The following is a 13558-nucleotide window of genomic DNA, read 5'->3' on the forward strand; positions in this document are numbered from 1 at the left end:
AATTTATACATCAATGAAATTCAATACCTTTTTCAAACATTAGGGGTAATGCATGACAAATATTAATATGAACACACAGTGGTCATAACGTCACCAGCCCCTCTAAGCAAGAGGAACACATATAGTAGACATTACTAGAGTAATGACATTCTACAAGAGTTTAGAAATAACTTAACACACTGAAGCGTGGCTTGGGGCAGCAAGCGTGGTGAGCTGAAGAGAAGCCAATAGTCACACAAAGCCAACGTATCAAATAGGCCTTCTCCCTGTGTTTGCTTGTCTAGGCGGACGGAGAGAGAAGGATCGGCCGCAGATGCTGCTAGAGAACGAGAGAGGGCCAAACGTGGTCCTTGAGCACAGAGCGAGAGAAAGCAAGACAAAGTCAGCATCGTGGGAAAGACCCCAGCAGGGGGTTACGATCTACAGCCTAGGATAACAAGTAGACGTCCATGCTTTAGGTAATCATTGCATCCAGGGGGGTCTGTTCCTAGGCCAGGCTAGGTTGGGGGCTGGGGAGAGTGAGTTACTGGGCCGATCAGAAGCCAAGACCCTTGCCTTACTTCTTTCCGACAGGCAAAACCACATAGCTGAATGGGTTGGATTTAGGAGGGCAAGGGGTGAACAGAGAGAGGGATAATGGCGCTGTCTCAGAGAAGAAGTGAAAGAAAGGGATGGTTTGGGAAGCAGCTTGGAGCTCCCCTCCCAGCAGTGCAGTTCAGGGCGAGGCATGGCAGGGTGAGATAAACGGCCTCAGTAAACGGCCCGCGGGTGCTTCATGCAGTAGTGGGCCTCCGATGACGACACGTACGCRGACTCCGGAAAAAAGTCCTCATGGAACTCAGCCAAAAACCTGGGGAGCAGAGAGAGGGATGGAGGAAGAGGGACAGAGTAGAAAGAGAGAGAGATAGATAACATCATAACAGGGTATAATTCACCACACTGAGTAGAAGTCTGAAGTTAAGGCTAGTTAACACAGCATGGCCATCAACAGACAGCTTATGCATTTGAAGCAAAGACCACCGTGGGAAATGCATCACTTCCCCGACTACTGTGGACGTCACGGACCAGACTAGTTACTCAGCACTCCCAATCCTGGTGTTTTCCAACAGGGGGCTTGTTAACACCCCTTCCCCCCTCCAGACCTGCAGTCAGTCAGTGCTTTTAGTAACTTGCCTTAAATAACCCAATTCGCCAGAGTWGGAGAGGGAAAATCTCCCCGTCTAATCAGTAGGGAAAATAATCCGGAATGTTCTTAGTAWCCGCTGCTCAGCCAAATCCTCTAAATCTTGCCATCTCATCTTAGCTCTACCCGCTCTTCTAATTGGTCTGCAAACAAATTATCCTCATCAGAGGGAGAAATTAAGAGGCGCTTTAACCGGCAACAAATTATTGTCGTTGTGGAGCACCGAACTAGTCAGTACGGACCACGGGACCGTGGCTACAGCTATTCTTCATGATTTATTGGTTCGTCCTATCTATTAGTCAGTGCAAATGTAGAGCAAAGGTAGTAAACTTGAACCACATTTCTCTGCAGATGTTAAATAAGATATGGATACATTTTTGTGGGAGAGCAGCTGGGCAAACACAGGCATCCTCGTTCTCATACACATTAGGCACTCTCCACAGTGGTGGAAAAAGTACCCAATTCTCATACTTGAGTAAAAGTAAAGATACCTTAATAGAAAAGGACTCAAGTAAAATACTACTTGAGTAAAAGTCTGAAAGTATTTGGGTTTTAAATATACAAAAGTAAAAGTATAAATTATTTTAAATTCCTTATATTAAAACAAGCTAGATGGCACAATTGCCTGGTTATTTATTTATTTATTTATGGAGAGCCAGGGACACAATCCAACACTCAGACATCATTTACAAATGAAGCACTTGTGTTTAGTGATTCCGCCAGATCAGAGGCAGTAGGAATGACCAGGGATGTTCTCTTGATAAGTGTGTGAATTGGACCATTTTCCTGTCCTGCTAAGCATTCAAAATTAAATGAGGAATTTTGGGTGTCAGGGAAAATATATGGAGTAAAAAGTACAGTGTTTTCTTTTGGAATGTTGTAAAAAACAAAAAGTATTAGTACTTTAAAGTATTTTTACTTAAGTACTTTCAGGGATGCAAACTGGTGAGGGACCAAAAAGGTGACACTTTTTTGTTGCACTGAAACATGAAGAAGAATCCCTGCTAGGGGGAAATGCAGGTTAACTAATTAAACAACAAAGACTATGATCAACATGTTCAGTCTCTGTGTGTAAAATAAAAAGTGAACTCAACTCACAGCTATTTTTTTTTTAAAGAAAGCAATCCAGTGTTATTTGTTGCCTAGACTTTAGTGCAAATGAGTCTTGATAAAAAAAATAGAAAAAATACACTACACTAATATTGCAGTTAGCCATGACGGCCTTTACAATAATAGAATGCCTGTGACCATATGCACATCTAAATATTGCACTTGGGGGAAAAAAACATCTTAAGTAGAAATAGAATGAAACAAATGTGTGCAACATGTGTGCAAAATGACATTCACAGAGTAAATTTTTAAAATAATCCCCACTTCACTCACACAAGTTCAACACAACAAAAGCAATATCTTTGGGCTACACTGCACATTATTACATTGCACACTTTCTGCCTGTGGACGTATGTTCTACAATGTGCCAGCAGAGCATGATACCCGTTGTTGGCATAACTGATCTCTTTCAGGCAGAGAGTACACCTGGCATACCCCTTTTTATCCACTGTATTGAAGAAGTGAGAACGTGTGTGGTGTTCCTTTCACCTCTAGTGGCATCCAGCTTAAGCCAGGCCCAAGCTCGACTTGATCCATGAATACACTTGTTTAACAAGCAACGCCTCATTTTCAACTAATTATCTCATTCTGAAAATGAACCACATACTGTAGAGGGAAAACATTCGTTCACAGATAGTAGTTAGTTCGTTAGCTAGTAAACATTTCAGATTGCCAGGGTCCAGAAAGCAACTAACGCGTTAGAACTCGAGGAACGGCAAGGAGTCGTATAACGTTACCAGTTAATACTATAGCGAATTGGTTAGGTTACTAACGTTAGCTCATCTGATGTTGTAACGAGCTGTCTGACTTTATTAGCCAGCTAATTTCCCCACCAAACACTCAATTATTTGATCAGTTAAGTAGGCTAATGCTGCTCAACATTTCTCTGGCTAGCTAACGGGTAATTCGATCCAGCTAGCAAGATACTTAATGCTAACAATACTTGTCCCACCACACTTTCTCCCTCACCTCAAACTTTCCAAATGCCAGTTGTTTTTCGGTTATAGCTCATGAAGTACACTTCATCACCTTCTCACCGCCGTCTCTGTGGTCAGGCTTCTCACCAAGCCACCCCTCGCCCAAACTATTCTCAATGGAGCTACACGAATCACGTAGGTCACCTATTCTGGATTCAAAACGGCGAATTTTGCCAAAAGGTGACTAGTTTGCATCCCTGACTTTACACCACTGTCCCTCCCTCTGTATCATAGAAACACACCAGACGATTCTTCCAGAGATCCGTCCGTGTGCCCAATCCCGGCATGCACTTCTCCACTCTGCATTTCTCTGACCTCTCCCGTAATTTCAGATAAGTAACTAGGTTTCCATCCAATTAGCAAAGCCAATACGCGCATTTTCCCACCATTGCTGCGTTTCCACCAAACTGACTTGTTGCGGATAAAATTCACTGCACAAAATGTACTTTTTCGCTTACGTTTTCATGTATCGAATAAAAATCTATAGTTCATCGCATTTTCAACATTTCCGATAGTTTTATGACAAAACTGTTGCATTAAATAGCAAATGTGCCTAGTCTGGTCTTGGCACGTGTGGTTTAGCCAACAGTTCGCAGATAGTGCTTGTAGGCTAGTCTACATGATAAGAATATTTTTTATTTGTCAAACGGCAGTCAAGCATCGATCATGTCACCAGAGTAAGACCTTTGATATTTATTGAAAAGGAGCATCCAGCTCATACCGTACACTTTTACCACCCTGTGAAGTTCATAATAGCTTAATAAACTGCATGTTTTCCCGAGTCGTATTGGGAGGACCCCACACCATGTCATCGCGTGACTCCAAGTTTACTTCGATATTATGGTTATTATATCAACATTTGCGCATAAAGGCCTTTCCACCGCCATTTCTCTCGTAATGAATTTTACCGACACAAAGATCCCACCATGTCAAAACAAATTTATAAAACTGTTCTGAAACTTCCTGTTTCCATTGTGATAATTTTTTTTATACGAAATGACTTTACTTGTATAAAAACGGTGTATGGAAACGTGGTTAAAAAGATGACACTAGCGGAAGAAGGCCCTAATAGACGATTGAGACGTACCCAGCTGTGAGAAGAAAAGGAGTCATTTGTCCCTCTGTGTGCAACAGCGAAGAGCGGTGGCTGGAGGGGAAACTGCAGGCGTTTGATTAATAAAGGAGAGAATAAATCCCCTAGGTTTGGGGCCAGTTGAAGATCGCTGGGCAGGATTTAAAGATTAGAATTGCCGGCTTGTGTAACGCCGACTCATCTCCCTTCACTTTAATGTAGTCTGACAGTCTCTCACACACACAGACAGATGCAGGTGTGCGCACACACACACACCGAGGCACATGCACAGACACAAAAACAGCAAATCAATCCCTCTGCATAAATAACATCTCAAGCCATCATCGTCTGATCACATCCTGTTAGACGATATTATGGCTACAATAACCGTGGCAGGCATGCAGGGAGAGCCAGCTTACAGGTCAGTGAGCACTTTTTCCACTCAGTGAGCTGCATGAATCACACAGAGAGTTGCTACCTAATGGCAATACACCACAGCGAACTGCCCCGTTGAATGAGCTAGACTTCAGGTGACGGGGCTAACACTGGATAGGCGGAGAGGATTGTGCGTGCGCATCAGCAGATCAATGCAGACTGCACTCCCATTGCTCCCAACAGGGACCCTTCCCCATCCCTCTCCAAGATAAACAAAAAGCCCCATGGGAAAAATCCACCTCTCTATTCTCCACTGCGCTGTCCAATTTTTTTTATTTATTATAGGTTAATTTTACCGGAGAGGCCCATCAAGCTACCGCATTGTCCAAACATTTCTGCATGCTAAGATAACGTTAGTACAATGTCAGATGTCCATCATGTGGAAACCACTCACCAGGCCAGCTAAGTGAGCACGTCCAAAGAAATGCTGACGTGGGCAGTATCGTGATCAAAGGAAGTCTATCATGGAACTGTCGTCGGCACGGCAACTAAATGGCAGCCTGCCCCTTCCTGCGAGGCGGGCGGCACAATTACACACCAGGCAGTGATTGACTGGGGGATAACYGGCTTCGCCCAGTCAGTGTCACTAATCCTGGAGACTGGTGATTGTGCATCTTCAGTTCCACTGTGAGTTACTGTGGCTTGAGGAGGAGTTATTAAAGGAATAATGCCTGATGGGGTGTGGTATATCGCCAATATACCATGGTTAAGGCCTGGTCTTATGCATGATGCAACGCAGAGTGCCTGGATACAGACCTTAGCTGTGGTATATTGGTCATATACCACAAACACTGAGGTGCCTTATTGCTATTATAAACTGGGTAGCAACATAGTTAGAACAGTAAATAGTATTTTTTTGTCATACCTGTGGTATACCACAGCTTTCAGCACTCAGAGCTCAAACCACCCAGTTTAGAAAACGTGATATATGACCTGTATTTAACCACGAAGGTTATTGAGAAAACTTCTTAAATAACCACCTGACATTGGCTACTTTGGCAGCACAAGGAAACGTTCCAGGACTAGGTTGTATGGAGGTGAGCTATGGCAGCCGAAATAGAGATTATTGAAGCCCTGGTTCTAGCCTATTTATGGTGTTTGGCTGATCACTAAAAAAAGAACAAAACTAAACGTGATTATTCTATAATTAGATGGGAGGTACCTGAGGAAGAGCTCCAGGTGTTTGACCAGGGCCCTTAGGTTCTTCTCTGGGATTTGCATCTTCCCCAGGATCTCTGGCAGCTTCACTGTATAAGGGGAATAAACAAGATTGAAAGAGAACGAGTGACTGGAGGCTACAATGAACTAAACAACAATCCCTGTTTCACCCACACACACAGAAAGTTCTTCTGAGGACACCTACCGAAGAGGCGTAGGAGGTGCTGTGAGCCATACAGGTAGGAGGGTGGGGGAGGCTGGTCACTCTGGGGGTAGTTATCAGGGGTCAGCTTCCAGCTCAGGACCTCGTTGAGCTCGTTGTTCCGTCGGCTCTCCAGGCCAGAGAAGACACCGCTGCCCTCCTTGCTGGGCGTCTGGGGCAACGGAGAAGACGAGCCACTATGGACAGGGGTTTCTGGGAAGGGGACAGGAGGGCAGACGGCAGTCAATCAACTGATGGGAGTGGGTGGAGGACAACATTTGCATGGACACTTCAGAAACAACAGACATTTACTCTGTGCAATGAGAAGCTGTGCGCAGACAATATTCCATGTGTTTGGGAGCGGACTGTAATGTATGACAACAGGGAAGAGTGCCATCTAGCGGATGGATATGGTCATTACAACAACAGAGGCTACGATTGACATTACATAAGTAAAGCACTACACAATCAACTGCTTATTGTGTTTGAGTGTGTTTTCTTGCCACTCACTCTTCTCCAGATTGAGGAAGAACTTGGGCAGCTGGGCAGGCGTGTCGAGGCTGGCGAGGCGGCGTTTGGGCTGGGGTGAGGTCGTAGCGCTGCCGCTGCCCCCCTCGCCCCCCATCCTCTCGCCCCCCGAGGTGTGACGTGTGGAGCGCCGCAGGGACTGGGGGGCGTCGGGGTCGGCCGTGGAGGCACAACGCCGGCGTTTGGGCGTGGCGGTGGGGTTTGCCGTGGTTGTGGAGGCCTCGCTCAGGGCCGGTTGGCTGTCCGTGGACTGGGGGGTGGAGGGGTTGTGGCCAGAGGGGCTGGGGGTGCGCTCACGCAGGGTCCTGGGACAGGAAGGGTGGAGATGGTCAAAGAAAGACCAGTTTGGTAATGACATCCAACATCACAAAACCAAAGAAACTTACAATAATTTGTCACTGACATTTTCAACTTAGGTCAGATATACAAACTGAACAAAGACCTGATGTACTTAGCATCTTCCAAAAGTGAAATGTTTTCAACTTCATTTTGTTTTGTCTTCCTGCCTGAAAATGACAGATGTTAATTATTCAAGAGGATTGCATACATAGCCTGATGTGTCTTACTTGCTGGAGCTGGCTGTGTTGTCCCTGATAGGCAGGAAGAACTTTGAGGAGCTGACTTTCTTGAACTGAGCGTGCTCGTTGGGGTACAGGAGGATCATAGGAAGGGTGAAGTCGAAGGTGATTCTCAGGCCGTCCACCATCTCTTTGCAAAGCTCCTCACTGAAACAAAATGGTGACTTCTAGCTACTATCACAAAGATCATTTCATCCACGATGACCATGTTCGAGAGCATCGAATCTGTGATGCATTTATTGGTAATATTGTGACTGACATACTTGATCTACAAATAACATTGAGTAGTTATTTATGATGCAGGGTGATTTGTAGATCAATCAGTTGGCAGGCGGCTGCAATGTCGGCTGCAATGTCAAACAAAACCATTATGTAGCCCATGGGACTCATGGGAGGCGAAAAGTCTAATGGGAAATGTTGTACTTTGGGGACTCACTTCTTCTCTGGAGGAACATAGTGAGGACTGAGGCTGGTCTGGGCGGTGCTCTGGTGACTTCTGTACCTCTCATTMGCAGAGAAGGCTGCGTTGAAGGCAAAGTGCTTCACGTATGATTCCAAGATGTTCAATATGTTCATCTGGCACGGAAGCTTCACCAACTGGGGAGAAAAATAACAAAGCCCTTCATGATCACAGCTCATTGGCAGTGAGATGTTGAAATGTCAAAAGTCAAGGGTTGCATTCAGTAGGGTACATCGAGGCAAAAGGTTCTGCAGCAGAAAATGACAAATCTGTGTTCCTATTGGACTAGTTCAGTCAGTACCTCCCTGTTTCTATAAGTTTTGTCCCTACTGAACATGACCAATATCTAGGAATTTGGAGGGATAGGAATAGGTATATGGAACTACAATAAAGAGGGTGTTATCTTTGTTCAATGACACACCTTCTTCCTCTTGTTGATGTAGTAGCAGTCATCCTCCAGTTTCTTCTTGAGAACCTCAGGGATGTCTATGCTGATGGTCTTGTCCTCACTTTCCATCTTAGCGTGAGCTTCCTGCTCTTCCTGCTGGAGATAGATGGGCAAACATTCAGATCTATCCAGCCATTTTGTCAAAATGTGTATTTCTGACAATGTCAATAGGACAACCGAGTTGATATGTCTTCTCAACACAATACCATTTTGTCCAAATCTTCGGAAGAGTCACTCTCCTCACTTTTCAAAGATTCAGGATCCTCGGAATCGTCCTCGTCACTGTTGTCTGAAGACGTAATCAAACCTGAAAGATACCCCCACCAAAAAGTGCATGTAATTTTAGCTTGCAAGCCATTTCCAATGAAAAGCCATTCCGATAAACTACTTTGCACTAGCACTAGTTTGAGTGTGATGGAACAGGCAAACGCACATGCGTCATCACTCTCTTCCTTCTCTTCAGGAAGTGTCTTCAGAGCGGACTCAACACCGGGTAGACGACGACGTCTCTTCCCCCATCCCTTTCTCCTCCTGTGGGTTGAAGTGGACATAGTTAGACAGGAAACTTGCATCAAGATCTGCAGTCACGCCTACTGCTTACTTTTCCGATCTTCTCCAATGGAGTCAAACTTACATGCGAGCCACAGCTTTACGAGCCAGTTTACGTTGTAATTTGCGATTTTCGTCAGTTTCCCTGAGCACATGGTCCTCTGCTGCCAATCGATCCCAACTGTAGCACAAAGCAACAGATGATGAATACCAGCCCTTCCAATTCAAGCTGCATGCAGTCAGCATGACAGTATTGTCAAAGTGATATCAAGGACAAAGCTCCACTGAAGGTTGCTATCCACACTCAATGATTTCCACGATATAGATGGCTAAAACCATTGACAACTATGTACAGTTTTCAAAGGATTGTTAAATAAAAGTTACCACTATTTTTAGCCAACCGTACAAAGTTTCTACCAGTAGCTTGCAAAGTAAACATTATCAGCTAACAGTACGTTGGAAAATGAGCCCTTTTGCTGATTAACAGGCAGAGCCCACAAAGGATGGGGAAATTAACCTAAACCACTCATAGATACAGGGAATTGCACTTTTTTTTTGAGTGGGGGGTGACCCTCCCATCTGCCACTGTACCACCCCACAGGAACACAGCAAGAATTCTGCTACCTGTCCCACCCATCCTTACCCAGTATCCCTTCTTCAAGCCCACCACTTCAGACTGTGTATTGTGTATGAGTTTACCTTCTGTTCCAACCATTGAAGTGAATCAGGTATTCTGGGACTCGCTTTCCACGTTCATCTTTGCCAATTACAACATCGACGACCTAAAACATACAATTCCAGAAATMAARGWTKGRMWGRYYRAGKCYYCKYYKKWKKYMWTKSCSWSWWKRAGYCAYCWYGCWAARYMWWCYCKWRAMTWWYCRAAKMWMACAMTWKMKKWTSYSMKRYSKTWYSTWAWSTWARYWKAKKWWKSMYWTMGRMSWWMSTAYRTWYTMMRKRMMYKKRWYRYSYMWGGCTYYRTYWKYTMWYRTSKRSKMYRSTTYKARWSASSSTWGSTYWRMWWKYRTKARGCTAMSTWYWTTKYCSMRWSMTSRWWKYRMWMKYSYCWYMRMWMWTMAKKGTTAKRMRRAYCMWRWMKGMWSYSTWYWTGTWYRYYCWYRMAYRMWMKMKWYAAWYTAMSKSCMASSWYKRTMSMWWYKKWARAWKKRSMSSKMAYKRTYGCWACAYKWWYRYCYGKMYRAGCKARTARWGKWMGSCTKSWMRWTYSCAWKAAKRWACKKGMRWYCYGRKKMTWWMSKTYYRKMCYWWRMTMKSKRWWWRKMKKSKTAMKWKGRWWYSSYWKCMRMYMCSMYKRWMCWYWSGTRWGRCRYGKWYRWWSKWAMKAKSYRKARSTCMYWCMMYSCTWCWGTYMTSMYTKWYGBRATAWKAAKTMYKKATRAWYWRMWWRMMYYKTWSKYTYRMGMATKAYMRRKMWYAKKSRYYKKAWKKWKWTGMRTYYYKAWRSSYTSKWWTARCWMKSCWRSWMASKGRAKWRWAMCRRTRGTKMYYWCAYSWWSSKAWRWWKSMWRMRWTRKTKSWMTYRMMWAMRTWWKMTWSYMTCKSSMMSYYWWCAMWMGWRRMTRWRWSCMWMSWGGAYWMMAYYRWTCWMMKCCCSSSYSTRCWTWWSRRRMTCKRWGCSYGSKMGWYWSSAYYSYMSTSSWRSAKKKYKWRKTMYASKRMMRSCRWGSKSYSKWSTKWRCAAASGYYTCRMTYAWAYYYATWTMSWYYTMMSGRRKMMKSWSYACMCKMRAYAKYWAWKCYMWARAMWYAWTMWCRAGRWMYGMSCMTCSMMMARMCKSWWSWYWTWAKKWSWKCKTYAAMWYYSCASKYMYYMGCMMKKYRWWTMSWYWMWTYKRCKWWKWAWMARTMSMYMMWRATYRAMKRKTWSRWWWWATAYAMRYWYKYWRTSTCRWTYTWYRWKATWWWTWWKMKYKRWAKYMWTWARRKGRWYRWAMTKAYKWRRGRMWCAKRAAAWAWWKMRRTRTSCSWYRSRGKSKMRMRWTYKWWTRWKWRWSAWYWWGSKAKKYWYAWSARMWWYKMWMGGTMRWMWWRSRYAWWYWTTACTKYYKMTTTWTWTWMWMTMTMRGACTCTCTTTCTATATATATTTTTTATAGCTTACAGTTTATTCGCTGTTAGTCAGCACCGCTACACTGAATAATATTCTCTGGGTGTGCGCCAGCTCATGCTTTTTATTACATATTGCAAACAAAAACTTTTTGATAGGGTTCAGATGGTGAATGTTTACTCAGCTTAACGAGGCTCATTATTTTCTACATTTGGAGACCGAACTAGCACCATTTCAGTTTTCAGATGAAAAAACAGAGAGCGAGATAGTGTGAGAGAGACTCTGAAGGAAATCCCTCTTCTTATGGCCTAGTTGCATTTGTGTGTATGATGCCTTGTATGCTAAACCGCTTATCAGTGCAAGTGTGTGCTTTTTTTCATTCTGACAGAAACCATCAGGCTATCTCTGCTGTCACTTCTGTCACCACACTGATGTGTGACATGAATAAGACCTACATTCACTGTGCAATTCTAATGAGTGATACATTTAGCTCAGTCAACTCACAAGGTCAGGATTGTATGTCATAGCCTACTTAATTAGCCTAACACACTACATATGTTTACTTTTGGCCAGAGTAGGTTACTGATGAAGTAGGCTACCTGTTTCTTGCCTTATGGCTAGACAAGAGACAGACTTCTCCAATTATAATGAATTAGAGCAGAACAGTTTCTTTGTTAAACATTTTTACTCTTCCTATAACAGCCAATTGGACTGATATTATCTATAAACACATTTTTATAAAAGTGTTTTAGAATCATATTTGGTTTCTAGTGGCTGATGCCCACTAAAGTATATTAGAAACCATTCTACTTAGTCCCAACCCAGCACCCCTCTCATCCTAATTTAACCCCTGCAGGCTGTTTTAGTCCCATTACTCTATTAATAAAATATGTGGTTTTAATAGTTTATAGCTCAAACCATTCGGACACTACAGACGTTTTTGTAAAAAGACCCCGACCCATCACAAACACCAAACACCGCTCTAGCTCAGCCCCTGTTAATCACACAGACTAATGGTTGGTATCTACACATCCAGAATAAATAGACGGATCCAATGTTACAACTATGTTTAAAAGGGGTTAGAAGTCCAAAACGTGCCTGGGTTACTGTGGGACTCATTGGGTTAACATGGGGGAGCTGACATGCACATGCATGTGTGATGATGATTTCTACCTCTGGTACACACCAACCATATAGTCATATGTCTGGTTTCAGTACTGGGGCCCCTTTTACAACCCCTGCAGCCGTGAGGTAGAGCAGCAACAGATTGCTTCTTTCTGACTCCTTCTCACCAATCTCTATCCCTCTATCTACACTACTGCGCTTTTACCATTCTTTGCAATTTTTATTTTATTTAACCATTATTTAACTAGAAAAGTCAGTTAAGAACAAATTCTTATTGACAATGGTGGCCTAACCCGGCCAAACCCTAACCCGGACGACACTGGGCAAATTGTGCGCCACCTTATGGGACTCCCAATCACGGCCGGTTGTGATACAGCCTTCAATCGAACCAGGGTCTGTAGTGACGCCTCTAGCGCTGAGATGCAGTGCCTTAGACCGCTGCGCCACTCGGGACCCCAAAATGATGAGAAGGGATGGATAATTGCCTTGCTTGTGTGTGTATGTGTGTGTGTGTACATGCGTGCAGGCCTGCCTTTCTGCGTACGTGCATGCGTATGTTCATTCATGTATATGCATGCATGCGTGTGTACCTGCGTGTATGTGTGTGTGAAGGTATGGGGAAAATGGTGCCTCATGGGAGACTGGAGGAGGGGGTTGCCCTGATAAAGCTGCTTATGAAGCTGCACTGCATGACACTGATAACAGCTCAGTCAGATTTGACCAGCCTAAAAACAGACAGGGGGAACGGATGAGATAAAGAGAGAGTGATTCACAAAGAATTTGAAAACGCTGGGGCTCCTCCCTTTTGCACACCACTACAGCACTCTATATAGAGATAATGTGACGTTTGAAATGTTTTTTTTCCTTTGGAACCTCTGTAAGTGTAATGTTTACTGTTAATTTGTATTGTTTATTTCACTCTTGTTTATTATCTATTTCACTTGCTTTGGCAATGTTAACATATGTTTCCCATGCCATTAAAGCCCTTGAATTGAATTGAGAGAGAGTGAAAGCTGAGAGAATTATAGAAAGAGGAAGCCATGCCCCTATAACCCTGAGCTTCTCAAAAGACACCTACGAAATGTCTATTTACAATGTTAACACTAGTAGAGTTGAGTTGGAAGGAAGAGCCAAGTCTGAGCTCCTTCTGGCCCAACGTGCTGCATAGCAGCTAACCCATATATAGCAACATTGTGCCTGACAGTCTTTCTCACAACTTCTGAGAAACTTGTGGTGCGAAAATGTAGAGAGCAAGATAATCAGACCATGATTTTTATTTTGAGGGTAAGACACAAGCGCCATGTGCCCCAATGTAATGTAAAAATGTGAATTATAGTAGTATAGACTAGACTATAGGATTAATCCTCATTTATGGATTATGGCTTTAGGTCGATGATTAATCTTTATTCCATGTCCTCACTCGGCCATCTTTAGTTGTGCTTTATTAAAACAAAGTGAAAGTTAGGCTATGCAGCTATACATCACATAGGCCCAACATATGTAGGCTATACAATTAATTTATGATACAAACTTGAAAGATGCAGGTAAAGACCTGGGAAAGACACTTGTATGCACTGGTTTTGCTCATAGGAGCAACACGAGTGCGCAGTCTTAACAGCCCCAGGAGCGCATTGGACGGATTAGAGGAGCGGCGGCGAGGGTAATCA

The 13558-nt window shown here is 43.8% G+C and overlaps 1 protein-coding gene across 2 annotated transcripts; it reads right to left on the bottom strand.

The window, feature by feature from the left end:
• Positions 1–418: 418 nt before the first annotated feature.
• Positions 419–9478, bottom strand: LOC111970891 (MSL complex subunit 3B). Of its 2 annotated transcripts, none has more exons than XM_023997635.2 (11): positions 9400–9478; positions 8786–8881; positions 8585–8682; positions 8358–8458; positions 8125–8244; positions 7680–7840; positions 7232–7390; positions 6648–6970; positions 6141–6350; positions 5940–6024; positions 419–850 (listed from the first exon to the last, which is right to left on the bottom strand). In XM_023997635.2, coding segments are annotated over exons 2-11 (1359 nt in total). In that variant the 5' UTR covers positions 8788–8881; positions 9400–9478; the 3' UTR covers positions 419–750. The 2 variants fall into 2 exon arrangements, with proteins under 2 accessions (XP_023853403.1, XP_023853402.1); XM_023997634.2 differs by having other exon boundaries at positions 8125–8247.
• Positions 9479–13558: the final 4080 nt, after the last annotated feature.

This window comes from Salvelinus sp. IW2-2015, linkage group LG12 (assembly GCF_002910315.2).
Source record: "Salvelinus sp. IW2-2015 linkage group LG12, ASM291031v2, whole genome shotgun sequence".
Lineage (NCBI taxonomy): Eukaryota > Metazoa > Chordata > Actinopteri > Salmoniformes > Salmonidae > Salvelinus > Salvelinus sp. IW2-2015.